The following is a 26,951-nucleotide window of genomic DNA, read 5'->3' as shown; positions in this document are numbered from 1 at the left end:
GGTGCGTTCGCCATTCAGGGGCACCGGGGCTCGGGGCTGCTCCTGCTGCACGCAGGGCTCGGCCCGGACGGAGCTCGGTTTGCAGCTGCACACTCGGGCCATAGGTGGCACTGAGGGACGATGTGGTTTGCGTTGTCCCCGAGAAAACGTCACTGCGGAAGAGAAAGCCAGAGAGGAGAAGCTGGGAGTGTGTCGGAGCAGCGGCCAGGCAGGGAGCAGCAGACATGTGGCGGGAGAGCCTTTCAAACGCATGGTGAGATCTCCTCGGCACGGGAGCAGGGATCCAGAGCGGGCTCCCCACGCTTGGGCAGCGTGAAAGCCCCGGGAGGGTCAGCAGGTCGTGGGAGAGCGGGAGCAGGAGCTGAGATCTCCTGAGCACGAGTGCGGAGGGGGTGCTGATCCACTGAGCCTTGTTTGTGGCGCTCAGAGAGCTGCTGGGACAGGCTGGCTTTGTTAGAGCGGGGCTTGTGCTGCTGCCTTGATAGCCGCTCTCACACCCCTGCTCACCGACCTCCCGGATGTAAGTGCAGGGGGATAGTCCTACCTGTTGCATAAGCTCTTTGTTCTTATGAGCCCTAAGGTTCTTCCATGTCTGGAAGTGATTTAAGGGAAAAAAAGCATGCATAGGCTGTTTCAGCAAGTGCGAGCAAATTGCCTTGGAGGTAGCTGAGATATCGAGTACAGGCTCCAGGTTCTGCACTTCAGACAGCAGAGGGAAACAATTCTAGGGTGTAACAAACACCCAGTGGAGTTGGTTTTTCATGGATTAGCAAGTCTTTTTCCTTTTTGTTTTGGCATTTGTTTTGGGTTTTTTTCTCAAAGTACTATAATTATTGTACCAAAGAACTCCCTAATGTAGCTGCATACCACAAGGCAGAGTAACAAGACTTGCTTCTATTGTTGCTAGATTTTAGATTGTGCTTTTGTACCAGAAGCTACTAGGCTTAAAGTGAACAGAGGAGGATACTTTCTTTTCCTAGTAGACAGGGGAGACCTAAAGGCTTGATATCCAGTCAGGAGTAGCTAAAAGTGCCAAAGGTACAGCAGCTCCTTAAACTCTGGACAGGGAAGGGTCCACAAGCCTCTGCTGGAGCCAGCCCTGCAGCACGATCAGCACCGCATGGCTGGGAGCAGAACTGCCCTGGAGCTCGGAATTGCCCTGCTGAGGCTGCGCGCCTATTGCAACACAGCAGTCAAAGTAAACTATTTTCTTGGCTCAAGCTACACAGCTGCTCACGGGATGAAACACTGCAAGGACACTTATGCAGTTGTTTTCTGCCTTTCATCTAAATTGTGCTGAAGGAGGGAATATTATGGCAACAAATTATCTAGCTAAAGCACAGCCCAGAAACCCTGTCTCTTTGTACTGAGGCAGAGATTTGTGAGCCCCTCTCTGCCCATCCTATCCTAAAAGTACAAAAAATAATGGCAGATGTTGCCAGGTGGCTAAAGAGCTTGTGATCACATCCCTGGGAAATGAGTGGTGCTGGCAGTAGACATTCTTTTCATCACCCAGAAGCATTGGAATAGGACAACACTATCGGACTGTAAGGATCTTTCTGTTTTTTCTCTTTTGTAGGGAGAGCATCATGTCCCGGATCAGGTGAGTGGAATAGCTGTTCTGTGCTGCAGTCCTCTCTTTTGGTTACTGCCCTGACTGGGGCACAGTGTCATTCCTTCTGTACTCTGGATAACAACAACAACAAAATCTTCACTCACAGCCCCCTTGCAGCCCCCTGCAGGAGCCCCCAACACTTCTACTAATCCCTAAGGGAAGCTGGGGAACTTGAAACACAAGTCAGAGGGGTGGGAAGGTACACTACATTTAGGACTGCATGTCTGTCAACTCCAGCTCTGGCAACTTGGCTCCCACACCTCAGGTGTGGGACCTTGCTGTTCAGAACAGAAACAAGGACACCAGCAGATACTCCTTACTTGAGAGCTACAGCAGAGAGCCAGGATTGCCCTAAGAGATGATTGAATCTGTAGGGTAGTTGTGCATGAAGCACTGGCAAGAAGAGGAGCATGTCCAGCACATCCAGCTTTCTTCAGCAGCTGGAGACATTTGTTTCTTTTCCTGCTCCTCAGCTCACTCTGCCCACTCAGTTTTTATTCCTGGGCAAGTCCAGCTGCTACTGTCTCATTTACTGCAGCACCTGCCTCAAAGTAGCTTGGCCCATATCCTGTTGAACTTTGTCCCCCTGGGCATCCTGGTTCACAAGGAAAGGGACAAAGAAGACTTGTGATCAGCAAGTCCTGATCAGCAAGGACTTGAGACCCCTAAGAAGCCTTGGTAGATAGAAGGTAGATAGAACCCTGCCCCAAATCTTACCTGTGATCTTCAAAAATAACAGAAATACCTAGTTCCTGCTGACTGCCTGGGATTTGGATGCTTTTATCCCTGCTCAGTCCCTATGGATGTGTAACCAAGCCTCAGCATAAGTCCCTTTGACACTGGTGTTGTTGAACACAAGCAATTTTGTGCCTCCCCAGGCCTTTTGACTATTCTCAGAAGAATGCAGTCCTGGTCCCTGTGGCCGCCCTGGGGGTTGGAGGGATCCTGCTCTGCTGGCTCAGATCTGGACGCAAGATGAAGACAATTGACATGGGTGATGGGTGGTGGGGCGCAGGCGAAAGGCCCCCCAAAGGGAAAGAAGACACAAGCATCCGTCCCTTCAAGATTGAAACATCTGACAAAGAAATCGAGGTACAGCTGCCTGGGTGGTAAGGAGGGGCAGAAAGCTGCAAGGGGAGGCAGTCCATCGCCCACCTCACTGCCTCGAGGTGATGCCTTGGGGCTGACAGCAGGGCACTTCCATGTGCCAGGGCAGCTACCCAGCTCCATTGGATGATGCTCTGGCTCACCCCTCTTTATGAAGGGGGTTTGAGCTCCAGTCCCTTGCAATGACCCCTAAAGACTTTCGGAGAGAGCAGCCCCCCTGTGCAGTCTGGGGCTTCTCCTGCAGAAAGGCCATGCTTTGAGCAGCAGACTTTGACAGTGAGTCTGTGGATGGTGGAGCAGGGCAGGAGAGCATTGGGACAGCTGTGGCACCAGTAGGGCAGGACTGAGGAGCTTCCACAGAGGAAAGGGCTGTAAGGCTGAAGAGGGATGGTGTCTTGACTGCATCATAGCTCCTCCATGCCTGCATGCCTGTCTCTGTCTGACCAAGCAGCAACCAGCAGCTCAAGGTGAAATTCTTATTCTCCCAGCCAGCAGTGCTGCCAAGCTCCTAGCACAAAAAACTCTGAAGTGAGTTAGCAGCAAGCCAAGAGATAGCAGCACCCACCACTCCTGGGTGCCCATGGGGAACTTGTAACCTGTAGAAAATTGTATTCCACATACAAACAATTCAGGTGGTTCATTAGAGTATGGCACTTCTTCAGGAGGGCTTGTGGTGTCCCAGAGAGCAATACAAAAGCCAGCAGAGCCAGGAGAGCCTGTCTGTGCCTGCCCTGGCATAGGGCACATGGCAGCAGCTGGCCAGCCTGGCAAGAAGGGCTCCCTTCCACAGGACCTGCACCAGCGCCTGGATCGGTTCCGCTTCACACCGCACGTGGAAGGAGCCGCCTTCCACTACGGCTTCAACTCCAGCTACCTGCGGAAGGTGGTGGACTACTGGAGGAATCAGTTTGACTGGCGCAAGCAAGTGGAAGTGCTGAACAAATACCCCCACTTCCACACCACCATTGAAGGTGAGGGGGCCTCTGTGCCTTGAACAGGTCGCACTTGGAGATGCACAGCAAGAAGGGGGAGATGTAAAAAGTGACGATATTTGAGATAAGCTATGCACGAGAGCTTTGTGATACAAGTGAAATATAACTAGTGAAGGCTCTATTATTAATAACCTTATAGGGATTAAGGTATGGTAATATAGTAAGGTATGGGATTACACAATGGGAATAAGATTAGGTCTGCTTCAAGATGAGCTTCATCTGGCTCTGAACCCATGTTAACTAACGATGAGGTGCTCTTCAGTGATTGCCTTGAAGCCACCTTTGAAAAACTGTGAAATTTAGCCAAACTGAGGCTGGAATATCCCTCCCCACCACACACTAGTTTAGCCAGGTGAGCTTAGCCAGACTTTACATAAATGATCTCTAGATTAGGGTAGAAAGACTTTACATAAATGATCTCTATGTTAGACTTCTATCATGCCCTTTTTCATGTTTCTCTTTTAACTACTGTAATGTTTTTGCATGTATCTTACCCCCATTGTGCTATACATTCAAGTGCAGTCCTTACTTATATGCTATGAGACCAGTTTCTCAGGAGATGGATGCTAATCTCCAGTGACCCCAATATCTGTGGCTGGGGTCAATATCTCTGTCTGTATGCAAAAGATGAGACAACTGATACTATGCCAGGCATTCCCTTTCAGCCAGGCATCTTCTTGCAGTGGGCTGATTGTGGAACTTCTACTCCAGATGCTAATTACAGTTTTGCCTCCCTCCTTCTACAGAACGCAAAGTAGAAACTATGGCCCCAGAGGTCTAATTTTTCTTTCTTGGATGTGTGACAGGGATTGATATCCATTTTATCCATGTGAAGCCATCCTATGTTCCTCATGGTCAAGCTGTTCGACCTCTGCTGATGGTCCATGGCTGGCCTGGCTCCTTCTATGAGTTCTACAAGATCATCCCTCTGCTCACGGAGCCAGCCAAGCACGGCCTGAATGAGGGTGATGTGGTGTTTGAGGTCATCTGCCCCTCCATCCCAGGCTATGCTTTCTCAGAGGCCTCTCACCAGAAAGGTAAGCAATGAAAAGGCTCTGTTGGAATTGCAGTTTTTGGAGTAACACCTCAACTATTCCAGGCAGCCCTGGGCACTGCAGTTTGTAGTGCAGATGCCTGGCTCTTCACTAAGCCCCATGTGGCTGAGGCTTTGGGGCTGGCTGTGGAGATTTGCAATACTGGAAGTCAGGTCTGATTTCATTTTCCACTGAATTCCTTTCATCTTGTGTTCACTTTCTTTCCAAGGAGTGAGGCAGAGCAGCATTGCACACTGTCCCTTCCCACAGCCCCACACAGACGTGCCTCAGTCAGGTCACAGTCTTTGGCCAGGGGAGGAGCACTAGGACCAACAGGTCTCCTGTGTTTCCCTTTACCTACAGGGTTTGACTCCATAGCCACTGCCCGGATATTCCATAAGCTGATGAATAGATTGGGCTTCAAGGAATACTACCTACAGGGAGGGGACTGGGGATCTCGCATTACCACTAACATGGCCCAGATGCTGCCACAGTAAGTAGCAAAGGAAATCAGTGCAGAAAAGCTGCCTCCAGTTCCTGCCCTATCTTCTGGCTCCATAGTCCTACCTTCTGTTTGCCCTGCCTCTCATTCCCTTCTGCTCTGCATCCTTCAGGGACAACCCCATCCTGCATATTCAATTGCTTTCATATGTTGTGTATTGAATTTTTGTAAAACCATGATGAAACTGAAGGGCTTTGTGTATTTGATTCAGTGCATTGTTTATCTCACAGCTGCAGTCAGACTTGTTTTCTAGAAAACTTGGAGACAGAAAATTGCTTGATTTAACCCTCTATTCCTTAACTTATTTTTAGGTCTGTGAAAGGGCTTCATCTGAATCTTGTTTTCATCAGCGCACAAGGCTTGGGAAAGATGATTCGTACAATGCTTGGGGCTTATGTACCATGGCTTGTAGGCTTCAGCAGGGAAGATGTTCGACGTTTCTACCCTTTCATGCAGAAAAACATTTATGAAGTCCTACGAGAGTCTGGATACTTACACATCCAAGCCACCAAACCAGACACTGCAGGTAATGTACCTTCTCTGTATCCCTATGAACATGCTGCACTAATCACTTGTGGTACATGAAAACAAAGGCCAGCCAAATTTGAGAAGCAATGACTTCTGGTGACTTGAGTGCAAGACTCATGGGAGTAATGAGTTTATGGGGATGAGAACTGTATAAAATGAAGCTAAAAGAAACCACTCAAAAAAAGATGGAGATTTCAAGTATATCTTTTCAAGGTCTTTTAAATAGTACACCACTTTCCTTGAGAATGAACCCATTTCCATAGAGTCCTTCAAAAGTAAAACACAGGGTTCTGAAATGGAATCTTTGAGAAGTAAATGGGGCTGAAAACAAGAAAAATATCACAAGCAAAGAGGTGCAATGTGAAAGTTGCAAAATGGTAGACAAAGCTCAAACACCTGAAAAGCCAGAATGCTGACATCCTGGGGCCAGTGGATAAGGCCTGTAAGAAAGATATAGCCATTTCATTATGCTATGAGGAACTCTTTGCATCAGTACCCACCAGAGAGGATTCTGACTTTATTGAAGTCATCCCTTATCAAGAAAGACAGTAAAGCTGTCTCAGGCTGGTGTCAGATTTGGAGACCAGAGAACAAACAGCCCCCCATCCCAGCAATTCACCAAAGGAGAAGAAGCTCAAACTGGAATGTCAGTGAATGCCTAGACTATTGCTTGAAGTGATTGCAAACCCAAAGAAATAAAAGGAGATAAACAATATACCAGGTGGGAGGGAGTTGTTGTGGCAGTAGTGTTTCTGGTTGCTTGGGTGTTTTTAAGGGCCAAAAAGTGAAGGGATCCACAAAAAAAAAATTAAGATTAGTATGTCTAGTCTCTCTCTGATCAGAAATCTGACAGGATTGTTTAAACAAGGAGAATTGATTTACAGGGGATAATATCACAGGGAAATCATGCTTCAAGAATCAGAGTTCTGGCAGAATCAAACAACTGTAGATCCACTAATGGAACTAATATAATTTCCAAAAATATTTTGTTTGGGCTCCTTCCCCAGCATCCTTAAGAAATTGAACTGCCTTGAGAAAGCTAGTCAACATGACAATCCAAGCACAGGAATAAATCCACAAGTTCCAGGGGAAGGAGAGAATCACAAAAATCTGTTCTGACATCTGTACCCTTTAACAAGATCCTAACTTCTCTATGATTAAAAGTTAATAATTAGATGTAAAACTGACAGTTATCCAAGCTTTGGTTTATAAGTGACTGGTTGATAAAACCAGCCAATAAAACCTGATATCAACAAAGTTCAAAGCAGTTTAAGTGGGTTCAAGTTTGGCTGCTCCCATGAGAGATTCCATGAGTCAAAGGTAGTGCTCTCAAAAATCAGCTGGATCAAAGATTAAGGCACTTTTGCAAACTCTAAAAAAATGAAAAGCAAAAACACAGAATCCCTTATATTTGTGATATTCTGAATCTATTGTATTCTTGTTCACCCTGTTTCATACATATATTTTAGAATCAGAATACATCCCATCCTAAGCAGGACAGTGCTCCCAAATATTTTATCTGAAATTTCTTTTCAGATTGCCATCTCTTTACATCTGAATTTGCTCCCTTTGCCACACATCACCAAGAAGCCAATGGAACTTCCTTAACTCCCAGCTTCTTTTGTATAGGAACTATCTGAATTTGTAGTGCCCTCAGACACAGCCAGAATTCCTCTACAGGGAATTTGTCACAAATAAAGTACTATAAGGGATAGATAAATACAGACTCTCTGTGTACTGAATTCTCTAGAAAACTCTGAGCTCTTCATCCAAGTCCAGTTTAACTTGCACTGAAGTATCGCCATGCCAGGCAACTGCAACAGCTCTTCTCTTCTCCTCGCTTAGGTTGTGGACTGAATGACTCCCCAGTGGGGCTTGCTGCATACATTATGGAGAAATTCTCAACCTGGACAGACAAATCATTTCGGAATAAAGATGATGGAGGCTTGGAAAGGTAAGATGTTAGGTTATTTTGTGAGAAGTCTCATTAAAAGAATGACTGGTGGGAACTAATATGAGGATACAGGTAAGATACTAGCCTGGCAAAGCTGAAATTTAGGGAGGAAAGGCTGACATGACAAGCACTAGTTTAAACTTAGAGCAGACTGCCTGCACACTACTGCTTCAGCACCAGTCGGTTTTGCTCTGAACACACAGGTGCCAACTAATCTGCTGCCTGAAATAAGCAGAGATTAAGGGGGACAGCAGTTCTTGAGGGCATGAGCCTAGCATAGAGCACTGAGCAACAGCTTCCAGTTAAATTTCTTCCTCTCTCAACAGCAAATACTCTCTTGATGAGCTTTTGACCAATGTGATGATTTATTGGGTGACATCCTCCATTGTGTCCTCAATGCGATACTACAAGGAAAACTTTTCTAAGGACCCAAGAATTCATGACAGGTAATTGTGTGGCAACTTGCAAGGTAGATTTGCAAATGAGGTTGAAACATTTGCCTGTATCAACAGTTAGATCACTTACAACAGCAAATTTAATTCTGAGAAAAATGAAAGTCCAAATTCTTACTTGCTTTGGATAAATGTAGTTAAGGGTTACTTTTCTTTTGAACCTGTAATGCACACAAGGTAGCTAGCAGCCAAGACAATGCAAAAGACTTAAAGCACCAAGCAAAGTCTTGTGTTCAAAATATAAGTCTATATACTTATTCACCAAACAAATGTGACTTGTAGCCCAGTTCAGTGAAAACAAAACAGAAGATCATGGGCACACCAAAGAGAGAAGTATAAACTGAATTAGGAAGGCTACTTGCTGCAGGATAAGCTAAGAACTACAAGAGTTAAGCACAAACCTGGGGTAGCAACTTGGAGAGCAGTACTTGAAACCCAGCACCTCGTGACAGCTGGCTCATTAAGATGATGCTAAGAGAGGCTGACCACAAAATATTGCTGAACAGACAAGTAACTGATCATCTGAACAAGTGGGGGAATCTTTTTCTTGGGGGACTGAACCAGCCCCTTTCCTCTCCAGAGAGTAATTTGTTATGCATTTGGTATCATATTCTAAAGCAAATTGCCTGGCTCATTTCTCAGAGAGGTGTGGTACCTTGTCATTAGCACAACACTTAAAGTTAAACTCAAAGATGGGCAACATTTCAAGATCAACCCATGTGCAAACTTGGCTCTACTTTGCACTTCTACAGATATCATCTTCTAAAACTCAGTGATACCTGAATAGAAATTAAGCTCCTCAGTGGAGTGCAGACCAGGGGGTGGCTGCACTGCACAAAGTGGGGAAACTTCTCCAGCTGAATGTGTTCCCAGAGACAGAGGTTTTATAGACTTCCCCCAGGACTGGTTTCAACAATGCAATGAACTTCTGTCTTCCAGGGTTAGCGTACACGTTCCCACGGGGATTGCAGCTTTTCCTCAGGAGATTGTACACGTACCACGTGTCTGGACAAAGAATGTCTACAAGAACGTCGTCACTTACACTTACATGCCACGTGGAGGGCATTTTGCTGCCTTTGAGGAACCAAAGCTCCTGGCACACGACATCATGCAGTTTGTCCGAAAAGTGGAACAGCTGTGAGCCTGCAGTTGAAATATGTGCACAGAATGGAAACAAGTGGCTCTACCAGTGACAGAACCTTTAGACTGGGTTTGTTTAATCACTCAAAATAATCTCATATAGAAGCCAGCATTTTATTTTGATAATAATTACAGTCTTGATTTTTAAAATTCAATTAGTCATGTTTTCATAAGGAAAAAAAAACAAACAAAACATCCAAAATGCATTGTGTTCCTTAGTTCCCAGCACCTTATCATTGCTGCATTCATAGTTCAAGTATAACAGAATACGTAAACAGTTTATTGCAGTAACATTGCACTCAACTGAGGAAGAGAGGTGAAAGGAACTGGCCAAGGCTTCTGTTTAAAAGCTTCTTTAAACACTTGGGCACCTGCATTCTGAAACATGTGTTACAAGCAGCTTTGGTGGAAGCATAAAAGGCTTTGATTTCCTGAGCACAACCACTCCTACATTCAAGTTATATTTTTCCTTCAAGAGGCCTGGGATTCCATATTCAAGTGGGCAGCTGCACATAAGGCAGCTTTCATTACTCAAAGTTCTTCCCCTAGAACAAGCTTAAGAAGCAGCTACTGCACATTGTAAACAGATATTAATGGATACTACAGCAGAGAGGGCACTCTAGTGTTCTCCAAGCTCAAAAATTCCAAATTAAGTTCCTACTACTTCTATCATCTCATTCCATCAAAAAAGGTCAAAGTTAAAATATGCACCAAGTGTAGAGGGTTACTTCAACCTTCACCCTCACAAAGGACTTTTACCATCCCATTGTGCATTTTTGACTAGTAACAGCAAACACCCTCACTACCAGTAGGTTCACCTTTCTCTTCAAGTGGGATGGAGTTATTTCAAGCTACTGAAAGCTCATTACAGCACAGATAATTGCACAGCAGACTGAAGACAATTCCAGCAGATATCTAGCTCTAACACACTGCTCCCAGGGCTTCTCTCCCTGTCCTGTTCTGCAGTAGACACCAGCCCAGAAGAACAGGCTCAAGTTCTGATTCTAGGTAATACAGTCTGACTAAGAACACAAATTTGGCAGGTAAAGATAGTGCTAAACTTGATCACATCCCCCTGATTTCTATGCATTTCAGGAACATTTAAGTCAAAGTTTCTTCCTCGAGTGAGAGTAATCTTCCATTATTGCAGCAGCACTTCTAACTTTCTCTGAAGGGGGTTAGCAAAGAAACTACTTACTTTTAATCCTGTATCTAGCCAGTTGTCAGGGCTATTAGGCAAAGATTAGTAAAAAATATAAAATTGCTTATTGTTACCCTGCCTCCACGGTACCGGTCTCTTTCCATCTCCAAGACAGTGCTAGTTACAAGATTTTTTTAGTTGCTGAAAATACTTACTTTGGTAGATTAAGGAACAGAAAGTGAGTTATGGGAAAGTGTAATTTTACCAAATAGATGGACAAGCACTTGAATACTCAAGAGGGGCGCACCCCACGGCAGCTGAGGCAGCGTCGGGAGCTGCGGCTGCTGCCTGCAGGGTTGCCAGGGGCCCTGGAAGCGGCTCCGCCCATCTCCACGGCAGCCCTGGCCCTTGGCAGGAACTGCCTTCATCCTGCCCTATTCTTTACTAGCTGGGAATAAATCCCTCTGCTGCAACAATGTTACCTCTGTGTGTCGGTCCGGCTACGCCCGCGGGTTTTCCTGCTGTGGGGAGCCTTTTAAGGACTGCAGGATTTACTCCCAGAGTTATTTTGCAGGAAGTAACTTCACCTAAGACAGCCTATGGGTAACATGGCAAAGGCGGGGACAGAAAACGGCCATATTAAAACGCAGGAGGAGATTGTACGTATCCAGTTCAGCAAGCACTCAGCAGGGAAGTTCTACTCCCAACACGTTAATTCATCCCGAGTCACAGATCAGGTCCCTAAGGAATCGCCGGACTTGTGTGCAACTGTGCCTTAAAGTGGATTTGCCTTCAACAACAACTCGGGAAATAAGGACAACAGAGGAGTGCAGCAAGATACAGGAAGGCATAGTAGACACCATGAAAAACAAATTCAGGCACACATGGTTCAAAAACACACGGTTACATTTGCTAAAATTAACACCTAAAGAATAAAAAAGTAATCAATATTCCAGTTAAATTTCTATGGAAAACCATTCATTCACTAAAGCCTTTGAGGGTCACTGGGGCTTGGAACCAGACATACTCCTCCCAAGCAGGTGCTGTGTGCTGTGGAGGTGAGGCACTGACATGGAGGTCTCCATCACACGACAGCTTAACAGTCAGCTTCCTCCCTCGGCTCGGCACTTGGTAGTTGAGCCTGGGCCGGAACCACTCAACACCACAGTCACGGTGGCCCTGGACCAGGACAAGAGTGCCTGTCACAGGGAGAGCCTTAAGTTCGCTGAAGACATCAGCAACAAACAGGCGGTGAAAGAGTTGGCGAACGCAGGGCGCGGTCTGGAGGCTCTCTTCAGCAGAGCCCTCACAGAACCCCTCCAAATTCAGCTCATAGAGCTCCTTGGGGTTCATGACGTTGCCTCCAAGTAGGAAAAGAACCCGAGGAACCAGTGTCAGACTAAACATGACTTCCAGGTGCTGGAACAATCCCTCCAGCTCCGTCAGCAACTGCTGGCACTTTCTGCTTGCCAGGCCCAGGGAACGTGGTTTGTCAATTCCATCTCCACCCTCGAAAATAAAAATTCACATTAACACATTTAGTTATGAACATGTATTATACTCTGCAGAAAGCATGGCCCACCCTAGAGTGTCAAGGAACCAGCAGCTTGTGTTCATTTTGAGAGCTACAGGTACCCACATGGGGAAGACGCACATCTACTCCCCACATCAGAAGATGCAAGAGGAACACAAGAGCACAACCCATAGCTACTCAGTTAGAATCTGAATCTCGCTACTAATGAATTCCAATAGGAATTAGAAACCCATTTTCCAAAGATCAGCCACCTCTATGAAATCACTTAATAGTACCTTTTTTGTTTGGTTGCTTTTTGCTCAGAGGTAACAAACAAAGCAGTAACACGCTTTGAGCGGAAAGCGGGAAGCAATCAATTAAGAACAATTTGTTGGCACCTTCAGCAGCCTGAACTTAAGGCTGCCTTTGCCTCGTTTTGAAAAGAAGAGGTTACATTTAGGCATGCAGCCACAACAAGCGCTTTACTTTAAAAGCGCCGACACGTCGCCGTGCGAGTCCCCAAGGGAGAACAGGAGCTCGCAAGCAAACCTCAAACGCCACGGCCTCCCTAATCCCCGGCCCCAGGGGCCGCCCCCGAGCACGGGTCGGACCCCGCGGCCGCCGCGCCTCACCTGGGCCGCCCGCCGGCAGAAGTAGGCCAACTGCTCGTAGGGCAGCGGGAGCTGGTTCCGCTGGTGCAGGACGTGCTTCAGGAGCTCGCACGCGAAGCGGTAGCCGCTGCCCCGGCACACAGCTCCCGGGAAGGCCACGGCCACGGCGGGGCTGCCCAGCACCGCCCTGTCCCCCCGAGGCCCCATCCCGCTGCTGCTGCCGCTGCTGCCGCGATCCAGCGCCGCCAGCGCCGGGAGCGAGGAACCGTGGCACACACACACCCCCCCAACGGCCGCCGCGGTTTAAATGCCGCCGCCGCCGCGCAGCCTCACGGGAGCGGCACACAGGCCGCGCCGCGCGGTGGGCGGGGTGGGAGGCGGGGTCTCTGCGTAGCCCCGCCCCTCCGCTCCCCCGCCCGCTCCCCCGCCCGCTGCCGTCCCGGGGCCTCCCGGCTGAGGCCGTGCCGGGAGCTCGGGCTGCTTCCTGCAGGGCTGTCCGGGGAGGGCCGCAGGAAGCGGCTCCGCTGTCCCCCGCCCCGCCCCGCTCCCGGCAGCCCTGGCGGCTCCGCTGTCGTGCAGAGGAGCCGCCGCCGCGCTGCCGCGGGGAGGCGGAGAGCGTGCAGGGAGTGCCGTGTTTGGAAACATTGTGCCTAGCGCCCCATTGGGTGCCGCCTCCAGCATACGGGGAGTGGAGGGCGGGATGCGAGAGGAGCCGCTCCGAGGCTGCTTTACCGCGGCCACCTGTGCGGAGCGCCACGGAGGGTGTCGGTTGTACACGAACAATGACCCAGAGTCGCTCTCCCCAGGGCATGCGGCGGGGAAAGGGAAGGCGCAGTGGCCGTGGAACTGGAGACTGGGAATTGAGGGGATGCGGCGCACGGCTAGAGGTTCTTTTGCGGTTCCGGCCCCCCGCCCGGGTTGGATCTTAGTGTGTGCTTTGGGATCGCTCTGCGTCGGGCTGCTGCCTCTGCGTAGTCATGAGGTACCTCCAATGCCAAACAGCTTCGAAAGTGCCCCGTTTCCCGAATCCAGAATGACTGATCCCTCTATGTCAATAACCAGGGAACCCGGGGCTGTGAGCTGCCAAAGGGATAATCCACGGGCGTCCGCAGATCCCGGCGAGCGGGGCCCGGAGAGCGGGGCCCGGAGAGCGGTGGCATCCCGCGCGTTGTCGGCCGTGGCCGACAGGCGGCGCCCTCTCCCTTGGACTCCAACTCCCATCAGCCCCCGCGGATGGAACCCGTACCGGGAGCGAGCTGGTTGCGCCGCGGGGCACGCCGGGAGATGTAGTTTCGAGCGGAAGGCGCGCGGAGCGTTCTCGGCGTCGTAGGCGGGCGGGACTCGCTTTCCCGGGGCGCCGCGCGGCGGTCGGTGACGCCGGGGCCGGAGCCGGGCCGGAGGGGCCGGGCGGGGAACGGAGCGGGCGCTGCAGGGGGCGGCGGGGCCGCGGTGTCCGCCATGGACTCGCGGGTGTCAGAGCTGTTCGGGGGCTGCTGTCGACCGGCGGGCGGCGGGGCAAGCGCAGCCCTGCGCGGACGCGGGGGGGCCGCGCCTGGCGGCGGCGGCGGCTCGAAGACGAAGAAGAAGAACGGGCGGAGCCGCGGAGGGAAGGCCAACAACCCCCCGTACCTGCCGCCCGAGGTGAGCTCCGGCGGCCGCCGCATCCCGTCAGCCGCGGAGGGAGGGAGAACAGGCCCGGGGCGGGGGGCGCTGCCGCTGAGGGGCGGGAGGGGCCGGAGCTCGGTGCCTCCCGGAGCAGGTCGGTGCCACGGCCGGAGCCCGCAGGTTGGTGGCGGCTCTGGCTGGAGGTGCCGGCGGTGCTGGTGCGGGGCCGTGCCGGAGTCGGGCTGACAGCAGCCCTAGGAGCTGTCCTGCAGCCCCGGTGTGCCCGTCTGTCCCGGGCTCTCCTCCGGGCCGTGCCCGCGCCCCTGGTGCCAGCGAGGTCCCTGCGGGCTCCACCGGAGCTTGTCCGTGAGTCGTATCGCACTGCCTGGCGTCTGTCTGTGGGCGCTTTGCCGCCTGCCATCGAAATAGCTTCGAAAATAAAGCTTGGCTCGCCTCGTAGTTCCAAACATCCCGTTTGCATGTCTCCCTCCCCGAGAGACGATCTGGTGGGTCTGAGCCCCTTTCCAGCTGCCAGACGGGTTGCGGTGATTCCCTTCCCAGCTAATCTGACAGCTGCTTCCTTGCATAGGGCTGCAGGGGCCATGGACAGAGGGTGAGGCACCTGTCTCTTGCAGCAGGAAGAATGGCATCGGTAGTACCGCGGATGTGTGCTCAGCTGGGGCAGTTGTCACCGCTCTCATAGAACTGTCACTGTGGGCAGAATGACGTTGGCTCAGACTCAATTGCTTGGCCCCTGTCAGTGAACTTTCTGTAAAATATATAATAGCCTGTGCTGGGAGGGAGCCATTCCTCCACAAGGCAGGCCTGGGACTCTTGGGAAGATATGAAAACAGCGCTTTGCTACTGTTAGATCTTCTCCACGGGCAGGACTGTGCCCTGCAGCCGCAGTTTCGTTCTTGTTCCTCTCAGCTGGAGGCTGGAGAGTCCCCTGTGGTTTCAACTCAGCTTCCTGTTTCTGGCTACCCTGTGCACTGTGTGCCCCAGCAAGTCGAGGCTTGTTGCTTTTCTAGTCTCAAGTGCCTTGGAGAAGACCCACTCCCTTATTTAGATGACAGTGCAGTAGGTGAATGGGTTTTGCTTAGAACTGGAAAGCTGGTAGATGGCAAGAGAGGAAAACCTGCTAAAAGTGCCTTTTCCTCACAGCACAGCTCTGCTGCCAGAGAACTGAGCTGACAGTTGAGAACTTCTGTTGGCCTTTTGCCACTGTAAGCACCGCTGTGGTTAAGAGCTGAGCTGGAAGGCAAGGAGAGGGCTGTTGCCTCTCCTGACATGCAAATAGGTATCCAGAGGAAAAGGAAGTGCTTACTGTTGCCAGCCCCATTTAATCTGACAGAGTATGTGGCTGCCTGCAGGCTCCAGCCCTTTCTTAGTGGTCCTTATACTGAATCACTGGGAAGAATTACTTAAATATTGTATGTCTAATTGTAAAATTAGATATTCTCTTTGATAAGCTAGAGCCTGTTTTGGTTTAATTGAGCTTGATGAGTACCCAGACCTTTCTGTTACAACCCCATCTGGCCTTCCCTGAGAAAGTACTTCTGAGCATATTGTGTACACACAGTCCCAATCAGGTCTGGTTCTCCAGAACTCTGGCCAGTGACTAGCTGGCAGATGAGTCATTATCTCGCTTCTTTATGTATGTAGCCCTTCCTTGTACAGAGAAGATACATAAATATGTAGAAGGAAGTCAGTGAAAAACTGATTGAGTGAGGGAGAGTATCATTGAGCAGGAGAGGAAGCAGAAGCTTTTGTTCTCAGGCTCCTGTTTCTGTGCACATTGGATGGACGGAAGCTGCTGGATAGGGTGGGAGTGGGGTGCTGTGGGTGGCATTTTGTGGGTCATGGATGGAGGAGGGGGGAGACTTTAAATCATATGCTGGCCTGTACCTTTTTGAAACTGGAACTCTCTCTCTCTCTGTGACTGTTAGGCTGGCCCTATTCTTTACTGTCCAGAAAATAATTCCCCCTGGATAGTATTACCCTTGTGCCCCACTCTAGTTTTGTCCTTTGGTGTTCATGATGTGGGATACAAACAAACAAACAAACCATAAGGAAAGTTCTAGTTGAGTATAGGAAAGAATGGCAGAAGGCTGGGACCTAACACAGTCTCTTTCTGCCACTTTCCCTCTCTTTGAAATCTTCAGCACCAGTTTCAGAATATATGGGCAGCTGGTGCCTGTAGAAGTCCCTGTGGGCACAGCATCTAACTCTTCTGTCTTGTTTCATTCTCTGACCAGGCAGAAGATGGAAACATCGAGTACAAGGTGAGTCTTTTGAGGTTGCAGAAGGAGGTCTTCCTCCCAGAGGGTTATTTTGCAGTGAGTAACTTCACCAAAGACAGCCTGTGGGTAACATGGCCAAGGAAGGGATGGAAGAGTAGACGCTGCAGTAAGGAACTACCATTCATCTTCTGTGTCTCTGTGCCAAGCACTACCCAGTCTGCTGAGCTGGAAAAGCTTCATCTCAGTACTGATTTTTAGGAATCTCTTCTCATATGTGATGCCTACTGTATTTTTCTTGAGAGAGAGATGCAGATATCCCTGAAAATTATTTGCCACTTTCTTGTGGCTCTCTGCCATTTGCACTTATTGGTTCCTGGATCACAGATTGGTCCCAGAGTGCTGTCTTTAACCCTGCAGCAGGCAAGGTACAGATCCCTTTGTCAGGATGAGGGAAAGATTTTCTACCTTATATTTGTACCTTTGTGAAACCCCTTTTCACTTGTCCCACGGCTTCTGTTCAGACACTGATACAGGCTGTGCTTTCTAGGGGTGGGTCAGAGTTGGGAACATTGCTTCACAGAATTGGGCAATGGGATTGCCTCTGCATCCAGGCTGTGACTAGAACTGCCCCTCTGTTAAACAGCTGAAGCTGGTGAACCCCTCTCAGTACCGCTTTGAGCACCTGGTGACGCAGATGAAGTGGCGGCTGCAGGAGGGCCGAGGGGAGGCCGTCTATCAGATCGGCGTGGAGGACAACGGGCTGCTGGTGGGCCTCTCGGAGGAGGAGATGCGCGCCTCGCTCAAGACGCTGCGCCGCATGGCAGAGAAGTACGTGCTCCCTTTGTCTGCAGGGCCACCAGCGTGACTCCCAAGCAGCTGGCAGCTCCATCCTACAGAGCTCTGTGTCACTGACATTCCTTCAGTCCTGAGGCTCTGGAAGCATGAGGAAAGTTATAGGGCTTTTGTCTGGAAGCTTGAGGCTCCTTCCCTGCTATCCCCAGCCTTCATCCCCTTTGCTTTGTCAGCTGTTATCGTAGAGGTGCAAAAACTGTCAAGTACAAATGTGTGACGGTGTTCATTGGGGTCTCAGGCTGAGGGAAGAGACAAGGATCTGACTTTATGTTTCAGAAGGCTTGACTTATTATTTTATTATATATATTACATTAAAACTATACTAAAAGAATAGAAGAAAGGATTTCATCAAAAGGATAGCTAAGAATAGAATAAGACGAAATGATAACAAAAGCTTCTGTCTCAGACAGAGAGTCCAAGCTAGCTGACTGTGATTGGCCATTAATCAAAAACAACAAACATGGGCCAATCAAAGATCCACCTGTTGCAGTCCACAGCAGCAGATAATCAATGTTTACATTTTGTTCTTGAAGCCTCTCAGCTTTTCAAGAGGAAAAATCCTAAAGAAAAAATTTTTCATAAAAGATGTCTGCGACACAAATGTGTCTCACTCCTTCCTTTTGTCTTTGTGGCAGGGTTGGGGCTGACATTACGGTGCTGCGGGAGAGGGAGGTCGATTACGACAGCGATGTTCCAAGGAAGATAACGGAGGTGCTTGTCCGAAAGGTGCCTGACAACCAGCAGGTAGGGACCTCTGGTTTTTTCTCCTGCTGGAGACCTAGAGGCTTTGTGTGAGCAGCTTCCTTTTGGGATGGGAGCCCAAACCCTAGAGGCACTTTGTCATAGCTTGGCCCATAGCTGATGCTTTAAAGGGCTGCCAGAGGGAGGCTTGATGATAACGCCTCTTATCTCCAAGACTGTGATTGAGGCAGATGTCAGTGCAGGAGATTGCCTGGATCAGAAATGAAAAATTATTTCGCTTCTATAGCAGTGGTTCTGATGCAGACCTGTGTACAAACAAGGAAGGATTTAGAGGTCTGCTGCAACAAATAGCCTTTTTTGTGATGTCAAAGCCTGATATGTCACATCTCAACTCTAGAGAGTGTATGGCAGTACGACTGCTGGCAGTGGCTTGCTGAGAGCAGGAGCAGAATCTGAGCAAGATTACACTGCACATTGTCCCTGATGTAGCTCTCTGAGCTGCATCTCCACTGCCCAGTAGAGCTTGTGCACTCAGCGCAGCTGTGGTTAAGTGTAATGATTTCTTTATTCTTTTTCCTGTAGTTCTTAGACCTTCGAGTAGCTGTGCTAGGGAATGTGGACTCAGGGAAGTCAACACTGTTGGGTGTCCTAACGCAAGGAGAGCTGGACAATGGGCGGGGCAGAGCACGCCTCAACCTCTTCCGGCATCTCCATGAAATCCAGTCAGGAAGAACATCGAGCATCAGCTTTGAGATCCTTGGCTTCAACAGCAAAGGAGAGGTAAGAGAGAGCAGGTTGCTGAACTCAGAAAGCTGGAGGAGAGCAGGATTAGCCTCCTGTTAGAACTGTGAGTGGGACAGGAAGGAAGAGAGGTGGCACATTTCTCTGTCCCTCAAGCTGGACCTGAGTGGTGGTTGTACGTTTGCAGCAGACACTGTTTCTTGCACCCATGGTGGATGATCTCTACTTAGTAATTCTGACATCAAAGTGGATAGATAAGGGTTTTCTTTACATGCCTGCTGGGGCTGCCTCTCTCACAAGCTCCTTATCCCTTAGGTGGTAAATTACAGTGACTCCCGGACAGCAGAAGAGATCTGTGAGAGTTCTTCCAAAATGATCACTTTCATTGACCTGGCTGGCCACCACAAGTATCTGAAAACAACCATCTTTGGCCTCACCAGCTACTGCCCAGACTTTGCCATGCTGGTGGTTAGTGCCAACACTGGCATTGGTGAGTGTTGCCCTGCCTGCATGGATTGAGTGCAGCCTGTGAAGAGGAATGGAGAATGGGGGGAATGGGTCCTTGTCAGCTGTGAATGGCTTTCAGAAAAGTTTATTCATTTGTAAGCTTCTACTGATACCTTGTAAGTCAGTGTCTATGAGTGCCTGGGAGGGGAGTAGATCTGGGATCCTCTTACCGGCTGTAGACCACATTAAACTGTACCCTGGACTGAGAGGATTTGTTTAGGATTTGGGGCAGTGCTTCTCAGAAAAGAAAACAACTTTGAAATATTCTTAGGGGTGCTGGATCCCAAAGTCTTGTAAAAAGGCATCTGGAGTTCTCCCACATCTATCTCTGACATTCTTGTAACTGTTCTCTGGCAAATTTTGGTCAAAGAATGAAAACTGCTGCATCTTTCTGAAGCAGACAGATCAGTCACAAAACTTCTTGGTGGTTTTTATTTTTCTGGACTGATGTTTAGTTTTGTTTAAAAGAATAACTGTGCTTTTTCAATGCATGATGAACTAAGCAGTTACAGTGGAATCGCTAGACTGGGCTCATAGGATAGCCAGGAGACACAGCTATCAGCATAGACAAGCTACAGGGGTGACTGCTGCTGCACCTACACTCTCACTTGTCTCCTGCAGCGGGCACAACACGAGAGCACTTGGGCTTGGCCATGGCCCTCAAGGTCCCCTTCTTCATTGTCATCAGCAAAGTCGACTTGTGTTCAAAAGCCACCGTGGAACGGACAGTGAAGCAGCTGGAACGAATCCTGAAGCAGCCAGGCTGCAACAAGCTCCCCCTGCTTGTGAATTCAGATGATGATGCAGTTACAGCAGCACAACAGTTTGCACAATCTCCCAAGTAAGGGACTATTCCTTTCTTCTGTTGGGAGCAGGCAATTCAGGCTGGGCTGCCATGTGGAGCTGGGGAAGGGTGAACACAGGGGAGGTGACTACATCTTGAACATCTCTGCTCCTTGTCAGGTTTCCTAGCTTTGTATTCTCCAAGAAGGCATTTTCCCCTCCCAAACTTTTTTCTGGGCTCTGGAGCAAAGTCTGCATTAGAGTTACTTCTTCCTGAGAAAAGTGTGTGCTGACAAGGGATTGGTGCCTCAACCAAATATTGAGGCAGGGGTTACTGTGGAGCTGTATCTAGCCTTCCTGCTTTAGCCACTTTCTGGTACACTATCCATCTTCCTGTGGGTCTCAGTAGATTCAGAATCCCAGAAACCTTCTGGAACTGTGCCGTGGCCTTCTGCTTATTTCTGTCTACTTGTGTCTGACAGCATCACCCCAATCTTCACACTGTCCAGTGTTTCTGGAGAGAACCTGGATCTCTTGAAAGTCTTCCTCAACATCCTCCCTCCACTGACCAACAGTAAAGAGCAGGAAGAATTAATGCAGCAACATACAGAATTTCAGGTGGGTAGGGGTTGTTTGTTTCAAGCTCTGATACTGGACTCATTGCTGTGCCATGGGAGAGACGTTTGGGAAATTTGGACACCACAGGTAGAGATGTGGTGAACTCCTGGACTATTGAGAGACATTAAAAAAAAGACTTGGTCTTTGATAAAAGCCTGATGGGCTGAATCTGTTGTAACCATGAGATGTCTGTCTCAGGATACAATCGTTTCTCTGGTTGCTATTTAAAAGAAAGAGCTTTGTTCCTCTACTGGAAGGGTAAGTGGGAGCTGGTGAAGCTCTGAGATGGTGTCTGATGACCAGCAGAGAGATCACCTCCTTTCACCCAAGGGGCAGGCTCTTTGTCCTCATTTTGGAGTGCTATTTCATAGCTGTCTGTCTGAAGAGCTTATTCTTGTTGCCTTGCTGCAGGTTGATGAGATTTATACGGTGCCAGAGGTGGGAACTGTTGTAGGAGGAACTCTGTCAAGGTAAGTGAGCCTAGGCAGATATGTGTGGATGTGAATGGTTGCTGGAGTTCCCACAAGGTTAGAGTCACCGTCTGCAGAAGTGGAAGCTGTGTGAGGCTCAGTCCTGACTGCTGCCACTGGCTCAAGTGAGAGTAGAGCCCTACAGGGTGTTGGGAAGTGACATGAGCAGACCATTGGTCGTGTGGTGGCAAGCAAACAGTCTGCTCAAAAGTTGCTGGATTAGGAATGTGTCCTGAAGCACGCTGAAAGAAGGCATGCTGGAATCTAGTTGGCAGAGGTTAGGCATGATCCCAAGGAGTTGCTTTCTTCCTTCCTCAGGTGGGGGGAGGAAATGTAAAAGGTAGATCCTCTGATTCCAGCAGGGGTTAACTGCACACTACCTCATGAAAAGGCTGCTCTCCCTCCATGTTTGGGAGCAATCAGAGCAGCCTGGCCATCAGCACGCCCACACTGAAGGAGTGTCATCTGAGGTCTCTCCACAGAAACAAAGCAGTGTGGCAGAGCACTGGGGTGCAATGGTCCCTGTCTGTACCTGGGATTCTTAAGAGTCACACTCCTGCTGTAAGAAATCCTGATTCTCAGCAGCTTTGTCTCCCTGTTGGTTGGTCCAGAGTAAGAGTGCAAAGACTTGGCCCTGGGGAATTTGTTCAGGTTAATCTTGGAGGGTGAAATGTCTTTGTCTCCTGATTAACTGTGTCCTGCTCTTCTACCTGGGCAGTGGGATCTGCCGAGAAGGGGAGAACTTGGTGGTTGGTCCCACTGACGACGGGAAGTTCCTTCGGCTGAAGGTGTGCAGCATCCAGCGGAACCGCTCTGCCTGCCGCGTGCTGCGCGCTGGGCAGGCAGCCACGCTGGCCCTCGGACCCTTCGACCGCTCCCTGCTGCGCAAGGTTAGTCCTGCTCCTGCACTGAGCAGGGCTGGAGGCTCCCCTAGGCATCCCCCATTGCTAGGGTGGGAATGAAGTACAAATGTTTGCAGGAAACTTGCTGGAAGGGGAGGAAATGGCCAGGTTACAAATCACAGTGAGTACAAGGCTGAGAACAGGATGTAAGCCCAAGTCACAGAGTGGAGGTAAATTTGTGGTTTTGGGGGCTGTTCAGAAGCAAGGGGACTGGCCCTGACTGGTCTGAGCCTTGGGTTTTTCTGCAGGGCATGGTGATGGTGAGCCCAGAAATGAACCCCACCATCTGCTCAGTGTTTGAAGCCGAGATCGTGCTGTTATTCCATGCCACAACTTTCCGGAAGGGGTTTCAGGTGACGGTGCATGTGGGGAATGTGCGACAGACAGCTATTGTAGAGAAGATCCATGGAAAGGTAGGCCATGGGAAGAAAGGGGAGGAAGATGGACCTCCCTGTGGGGTTTGTTGGGTTTGTTAAGATTCCACTACACCCTCTAGTAAAGCTGGGGTCTGCTGGTATTTTGAGTAGCTGTGTCCCTTCCTAGAGCAGACTCTATCCCTTTATCCTGCCTATTTGGTTGCTTTTCCTCCAGACATGTTAAAGAAGAGAGGTGAACTCTATTCTTCAGGGCTTGTGTATTCCTCTCTTCTTATGTGTACAGTAATGGGAAGGGCTCAAGCCTTGCAGTCTGAAGAAGGCTGCTCATTTGCCTCATCTTCTTACCATCCACATGTACCTCTGCCTGCATGCATCAGCTTGGGAGATGGGTCTAAGCTCTCCCATTTTTCTTTTCAGGACAAGCTGCGGACAGGAGAGAAGGCAGTTGTCTGTTTCAGGTTCATCAAGCATCCTGAATACTTGAAGATTGGAGCCAAACTACTTTTCCGTGAAGGAGTCACCAAAGGCATTGGGCATGTCACTAACCTCCAAGCCATCACCACCAAAGAAAACAGCCTGGAGGAGTCCCTGGGGCCTGGACAGCTGAGCTTCTGACTACCAGTAGGTCAGAGAAATCTCCACTCACCAGCACCTGGGGAGAAGGCTGGAAGCTCCTGTGGCTTTCTGAGCAATGCCTGGAGCTGCTGCTGTCCCGTTCTAGTGTGGATGTCCCTCCTCTGCACCGTGAGATGGAGCATGAGAGAATTTCTTCCATTCAGTGCCGTACGTGGGACAAGTTAAGCATGTTCTCCACATCGCCTGCAGCTTTCATTTGGAATAGACTCCTTCAGAATAGATCAGAGGTACCTGCAGACCTGGGCAAGCAAGTATTGGCTTTGTTTACTGTTTGAAAATTGCTGGTTGGGAGGCACAGCGACCTTGAAGACAAGCAGTGAAGGGATGTTTTTCCATCTCTGACACAAGGTCTGGTCCCATTTTTGCTGTCTGAGCACTGAGTTGATAACAGCGTTCTCTCAAAGCATCCTTCAGTACATCCTTCTGGGCAGGGGATGGAACAGACCATGCCACCCACATTAGGGCTTGGCTGAACCTCTCAGAATGTGTTCAGGACACTTTTTAACCGTTTGAATCTTGGTTGGCTTTAATCTGCTGTGTGTCCATTTGTGCATTGGTTTTGCGTTACTCCAATCTGAGTGTCTTACTGTTGGACAGATGTCCTGTTCCCCACTCACATGTACACATTTCTTCAGTATTCCCTTTTATGACGTCCAGGAAGCTGTGGCTGCTCTGAGTGGCACAGCCTCCTGACATAGCATCATGAAGACAGAGTTTATACTTGGATCTGTTCCTTGCAGCAGCTGGACAGGAGGCCATACTGTGGAGCGGAGCAGGGCCCAGGCCTCTGCTGGTGTGAGCAGATTGTTTCCATGGATGTTCACCTGAAGGTGCCATCTGCACACTGTAGCAGTGGTTTGCAGTGGGCTCCCTGGTGTGGCTGTTCCCAGCCCACCTTGTTCCTCACATGCTTGCCTTAATGTGTGAGGAGGACAGGCTGCATTACCTGCACAAAACCAGGTAACTTCTCTTTTGACAGTGGCGTGGTTTTTATTTCTCTTGGTGCAAGAATTCCTTTCTTTCCATTGCCACCAGTGTTTGTTGTCAGAGGGAAGCTGATGTTGCCAGCAAGGACTTTGTATGTAGAGTGGAGCACTCTGGATGTAGAGTGGAGCACAGGTCTCCCACTCTGTCTTGCAGCTCTGCTGTGCAGCCTGGAGGGTGCAGCAGGGTCTGTAAAGCTGTACATAGGCTTTTGGTTTTATTGTTGACTGTTAGACCAAATGTGTCTGCTGTGAGCAAAAGGCCTTCAGCAAGCCCTGCTGGTTGGTGTGGTGGCCTGCTAGCCCTGACTGAAGAGAAGGCTGAGGGCCTGTGACAGCACTTGGACACCCAAGTGGCCCTTGTGCCATGCTGAGAGCAGTTCTGCTGCTGGGCTGCTGGCACAGGCGCAGCTGTGCGGGGCCGTCGTGGGGCAGGAAGGTGGGAGCTGCACCCTGCCAGGAGCGTGCTGAGGTGGGGGGAAGCCTGGCAAGTGGTGGCATAAAGGAAGGCAGCTTAATAGTTGCAGGAGTGACCTGTCCCTTGGAGGGAGCACCAATCCAGCTGAAAACTGCTGCATCCCCAGCAGATAGAAAGGAGTTGCTGGCTCAGGGTCACTGCTCAAGCAGGATCCCTTTTTTCCCATTCTGGCAGTGGGCTGGGTATTCCAATGGCACAGTCTTTTCACCAATGCCTGCAAGAAGGACAGGCCCCAGCTGCCAGCAGGCTCTTCCCTTTGGTGCTAGTGTCACAAAGAGAGTTGCCTGGGGATGGGGTACTCCAGCTCTTTGTACTCTTCTGCACTGGTGTTTTCTGCCCCAAAGGGGGGTGCTGTGACCTTTTCTGAAACAGCTGATGGCTGGTCTCACCTCATCCCTGCCATCTGTGGCATGACTGTTCTTGGTGCCATGCTCTTCATAATTGCTGTTTTGTTGTCTTGAATTTTTCTAATGCTGGGGATTGTCCCTGTTCTCCAAGCATCTATATAAATGTACAGAATAAAGATGTTTTATTGAGCTTGCTGGCTGAGTTGTACAATGAGTGAGGGTGGAGCTGGGCTCTTACCCTGCTGCCCTTGGAGCTGGGTCACAGTTGGAGCTGGCTACCCTTCACCCATTCCTGAGCTTCCTGCGTTCAGCCCTATAAATACCGTGCGTGGTGTGGAAAGAATGCACGCGCTGCTGTTTACAACCCCGCGCTCCCTCCCGCCTTATCTGAGTAAGCCTGGGTGTGCAGCCCGAGGTGACAGCAGCCACGTCACCCTGAGCACAGCACTTTGGGCTGCTGTGGGCGGGGCTCTGGGCTGTGGCAAGAGCCTCCTCACAGTCGCAAATTCCCCCAAAGCCTAATTAAAGAGATGCTTTCTAGGGCACACATCTAACCGGTGATTTGTTTCCAAAATAGCTTCGACCTTATCAAGAGGTTCATGACTGCCTTGCCTTCATGAGGACAGGCAGTTGTTGTTCCCTTGGGACAAGTACAGGTAAAAAGGTTTCCCTGTGGAGATGACTTGTGACCAAAAGGATCTGCCTCTTCTAGACTTGTTTTTGTGTCAGATAGTGGCATCTGCCGAGTCCAGTCCTGCCAGACACTTAGGAAATGAGATGTGCCACTGTCACAGGAGACAGTACGATCCTGCCAGACTGGTTCTCTTCACGTGAGGACTTTGGGAAATTTGTCACTTCACAATGTTAGGACTGTCATTAGTGGGAGTGACTTCATAATTCCTTCCTTTACTTATTACCAGAGCTGGACACACCAGAATGAGTTTCTTGTTGTTCTTGAAATTTCATGACTGTGATGTCAAGTATTAGACTCTACTGACAGTAGTGTAGCAGCATCCCAGCACAGGCTGGCTGCTGGAAGGAGAGAGCAGCTCAGCAGCTGCATTTAGGATGATGCAGTTCAGAAAACAGCACATAGATACAGAGCTGCAGTTTGCATCGTTATCTGCTGCCTGAAAGGCAGCTCGCTCTCTCCCCCTGCCCAAGGAAGGGAAGCCCGCAGCTGATGAAACTCGCTGAAATTCGATTCCTAACCCCACCCAGAGCTGCCTTGACGTGGCACATTCTTCTCCCCGCCCAAAGAGCCACGTTCAAATTATTGGCAGCAGAGCGTCTGGCGGGCTCCAGGCAGCTCACAGTGTAGCAGAGCTGAGCCCTGCCAGGCAGCTGAGAGCCCTTCTCTTGCCCTGGAGCCAGTCTCACCCTCTCAGTGCCTACTCCTCCCCTCCATGATACTCTGCTTTGTTGGCTGTTGTAATCTGTGGAGCTCTGGAGTGGCCACTGTACTGTGGCCTGTGTCTCAAGGAGCTGAACAAGTCATTTGGCAGAGCCCAGTCAGAACAGGTACCTGTCATCTCTCAGTCTGGGAAGGAGGAAAAATGTGATTATGCAGTCTACACCAACCAAAAGCTTTCACAGTGTTCTTTGTGACCCTTGGCATGTTTTCTCTCCCTTCTAGTGAGGGCTCTAACAGTAGACTGTTTATGTGTCAATAGCAATTGTTATGAATTAGTGCAGAGTTCTCAAAGAGGCCACCAAAAAGTGTGCCTATGCAGCTACTGCTTCCTTAAATCTTTTATGACAGGAGTAGTCTTCCTTGTGTACTCCTGAGCTGCTGATAAGCACAATGCAATGGACTGCTACACAGAGGGAATCATTAAGCCATTTATAAAATAAATCCTGGGGTGTGGGAAAGAGGGAATAAAAATCACTGTCTTCTCACTGGAGGGGAGAAGGAACAACTGGGCTAAGCTACCACATATAAATTACACAGTAAGGGCAAGGCCTGCAAGTGCAGCCAGAGTAGAACCACAAGCTGAAGGTTTTATACACAGTGATTAGACAGGGGTTCAAGCCAAGGCTTAGCTGCAGATTCCCTGAGATAAGCTGCTGCACTTACAGTTGCTGCTTTTATAGGAGGAACAAAATTACTGAGCAGTG

At 49.6% G+C, this 26,951-nt stretch overlaps 3 protein-coding genes across 4 annotated transcripts; 2 read left to right on the top strand and 1 right to left on the bottom strand.

Moving 5' to 3' along the window:
• The first annotated feature begins 160 nt into the window (after positions 1 to 160).
• LOC131081186 (epoxide hydrolase 1-like) lies at positions 161 to 9,526 on the top strand. Its single transcript, XM_058020107.1, has 10 exons — positions 161 to 253; positions 1,580 to 1,603; positions 2,494 to 2,707; positions 3,513 to 3,693; positions 4,521 to 4,751; positions 5,112 to 5,241; positions 5,562 to 5,776; positions 7,624 to 7,732; positions 8,059 to 8,178; positions 9,124 to 9,526. The coding sequence occupies exons 1-10, from the start codon at positions 225 to 227 to the stop codon at positions 9,323 to 9,325; spliced, it is 1,455 nt and encodes a 484-aa protein (XP_057876090.1). The 5' UTR covers positions 161 to 224; the 3' UTR covers positions 9,326 to 9,526.
• On the bottom strand, positions 9,422 to 12,796 carry MAD2L1BP (MAD2L1 binding protein). Its single transcript, XM_058020108.1, has 2 exons — positions 12,611 to 12,796; positions 9,422 to 11,974 (listed from the first exon to the last, which is right to left on the bottom strand). Exons 1-2 carry the CDS (start codon positions 12,794 to 12,796, stop codon positions 11,444 to 11,446), a joined length of 717 nt encoding a protein of 238 aa, XP_057876091.1. The 3' UTR covers positions 9,422 to 11,443.
• A 1,251-nt stretch (positions 12,797 to 14,047) lies between these two features.
• Positions 14,048 to 25,022, top strand: GTPBP2 (GTP binding protein 2). Of its 2 annotated transcripts, XM_058020084.1 has the most exons (13): positions 14,048 to 14,230; positions 16,453 to 16,479; positions 17,081 to 17,265; positions 17,925 to 18,033; positions 18,574 to 18,771; positions 19,048 to 19,222; positions 19,861 to 20,080; positions 20,505 to 20,640; positions 21,052 to 21,110; positions 21,829 to 22,000; positions 22,261 to 22,425; positions 22,807 to 23,014; positions 23,111 to 25,022. In XM_058020084.1, exons 1-12 carry the CDS (start codon positions 14,048 to 14,050, stop codon positions 23,002 to 23,004), a joined length of 1,827 nt encoding a protein of 608 aa, XP_057876067.1. In that variant the 3' UTR covers positions 23,005 to 23,014; positions 23,111 to 25,022. The 2 variants fall into 2 exon arrangements, with proteins under 2 accessions (XP_057876067.1, XP_057876066.1); XM_058020083.1 differs by having other exon boundaries at positions 22,807 to 25,022.
• The last annotated feature ends 1,929 nt before the right edge of the window (positions 25,023 to 26,951 follow it).

The sequence above is a fragment of the Melospiza georgiana genome, chromosome 3 (assembly GCF_028018845.1).
Source record: "Melospiza georgiana isolate bMelGeo1 chromosome 3, bMelGeo1.pri, whole genome shotgun sequence".
Lineage (NCBI taxonomy): Eukaryota > Metazoa > Chordata > Aves > Passeriformes > Passerellidae > Melospiza > Melospiza georgiana.
The sequence above is the reverse complement of the archived record's forward strand: the minus strand, read 5'-3'. Positions and strand labels throughout refer to the sequence as shown.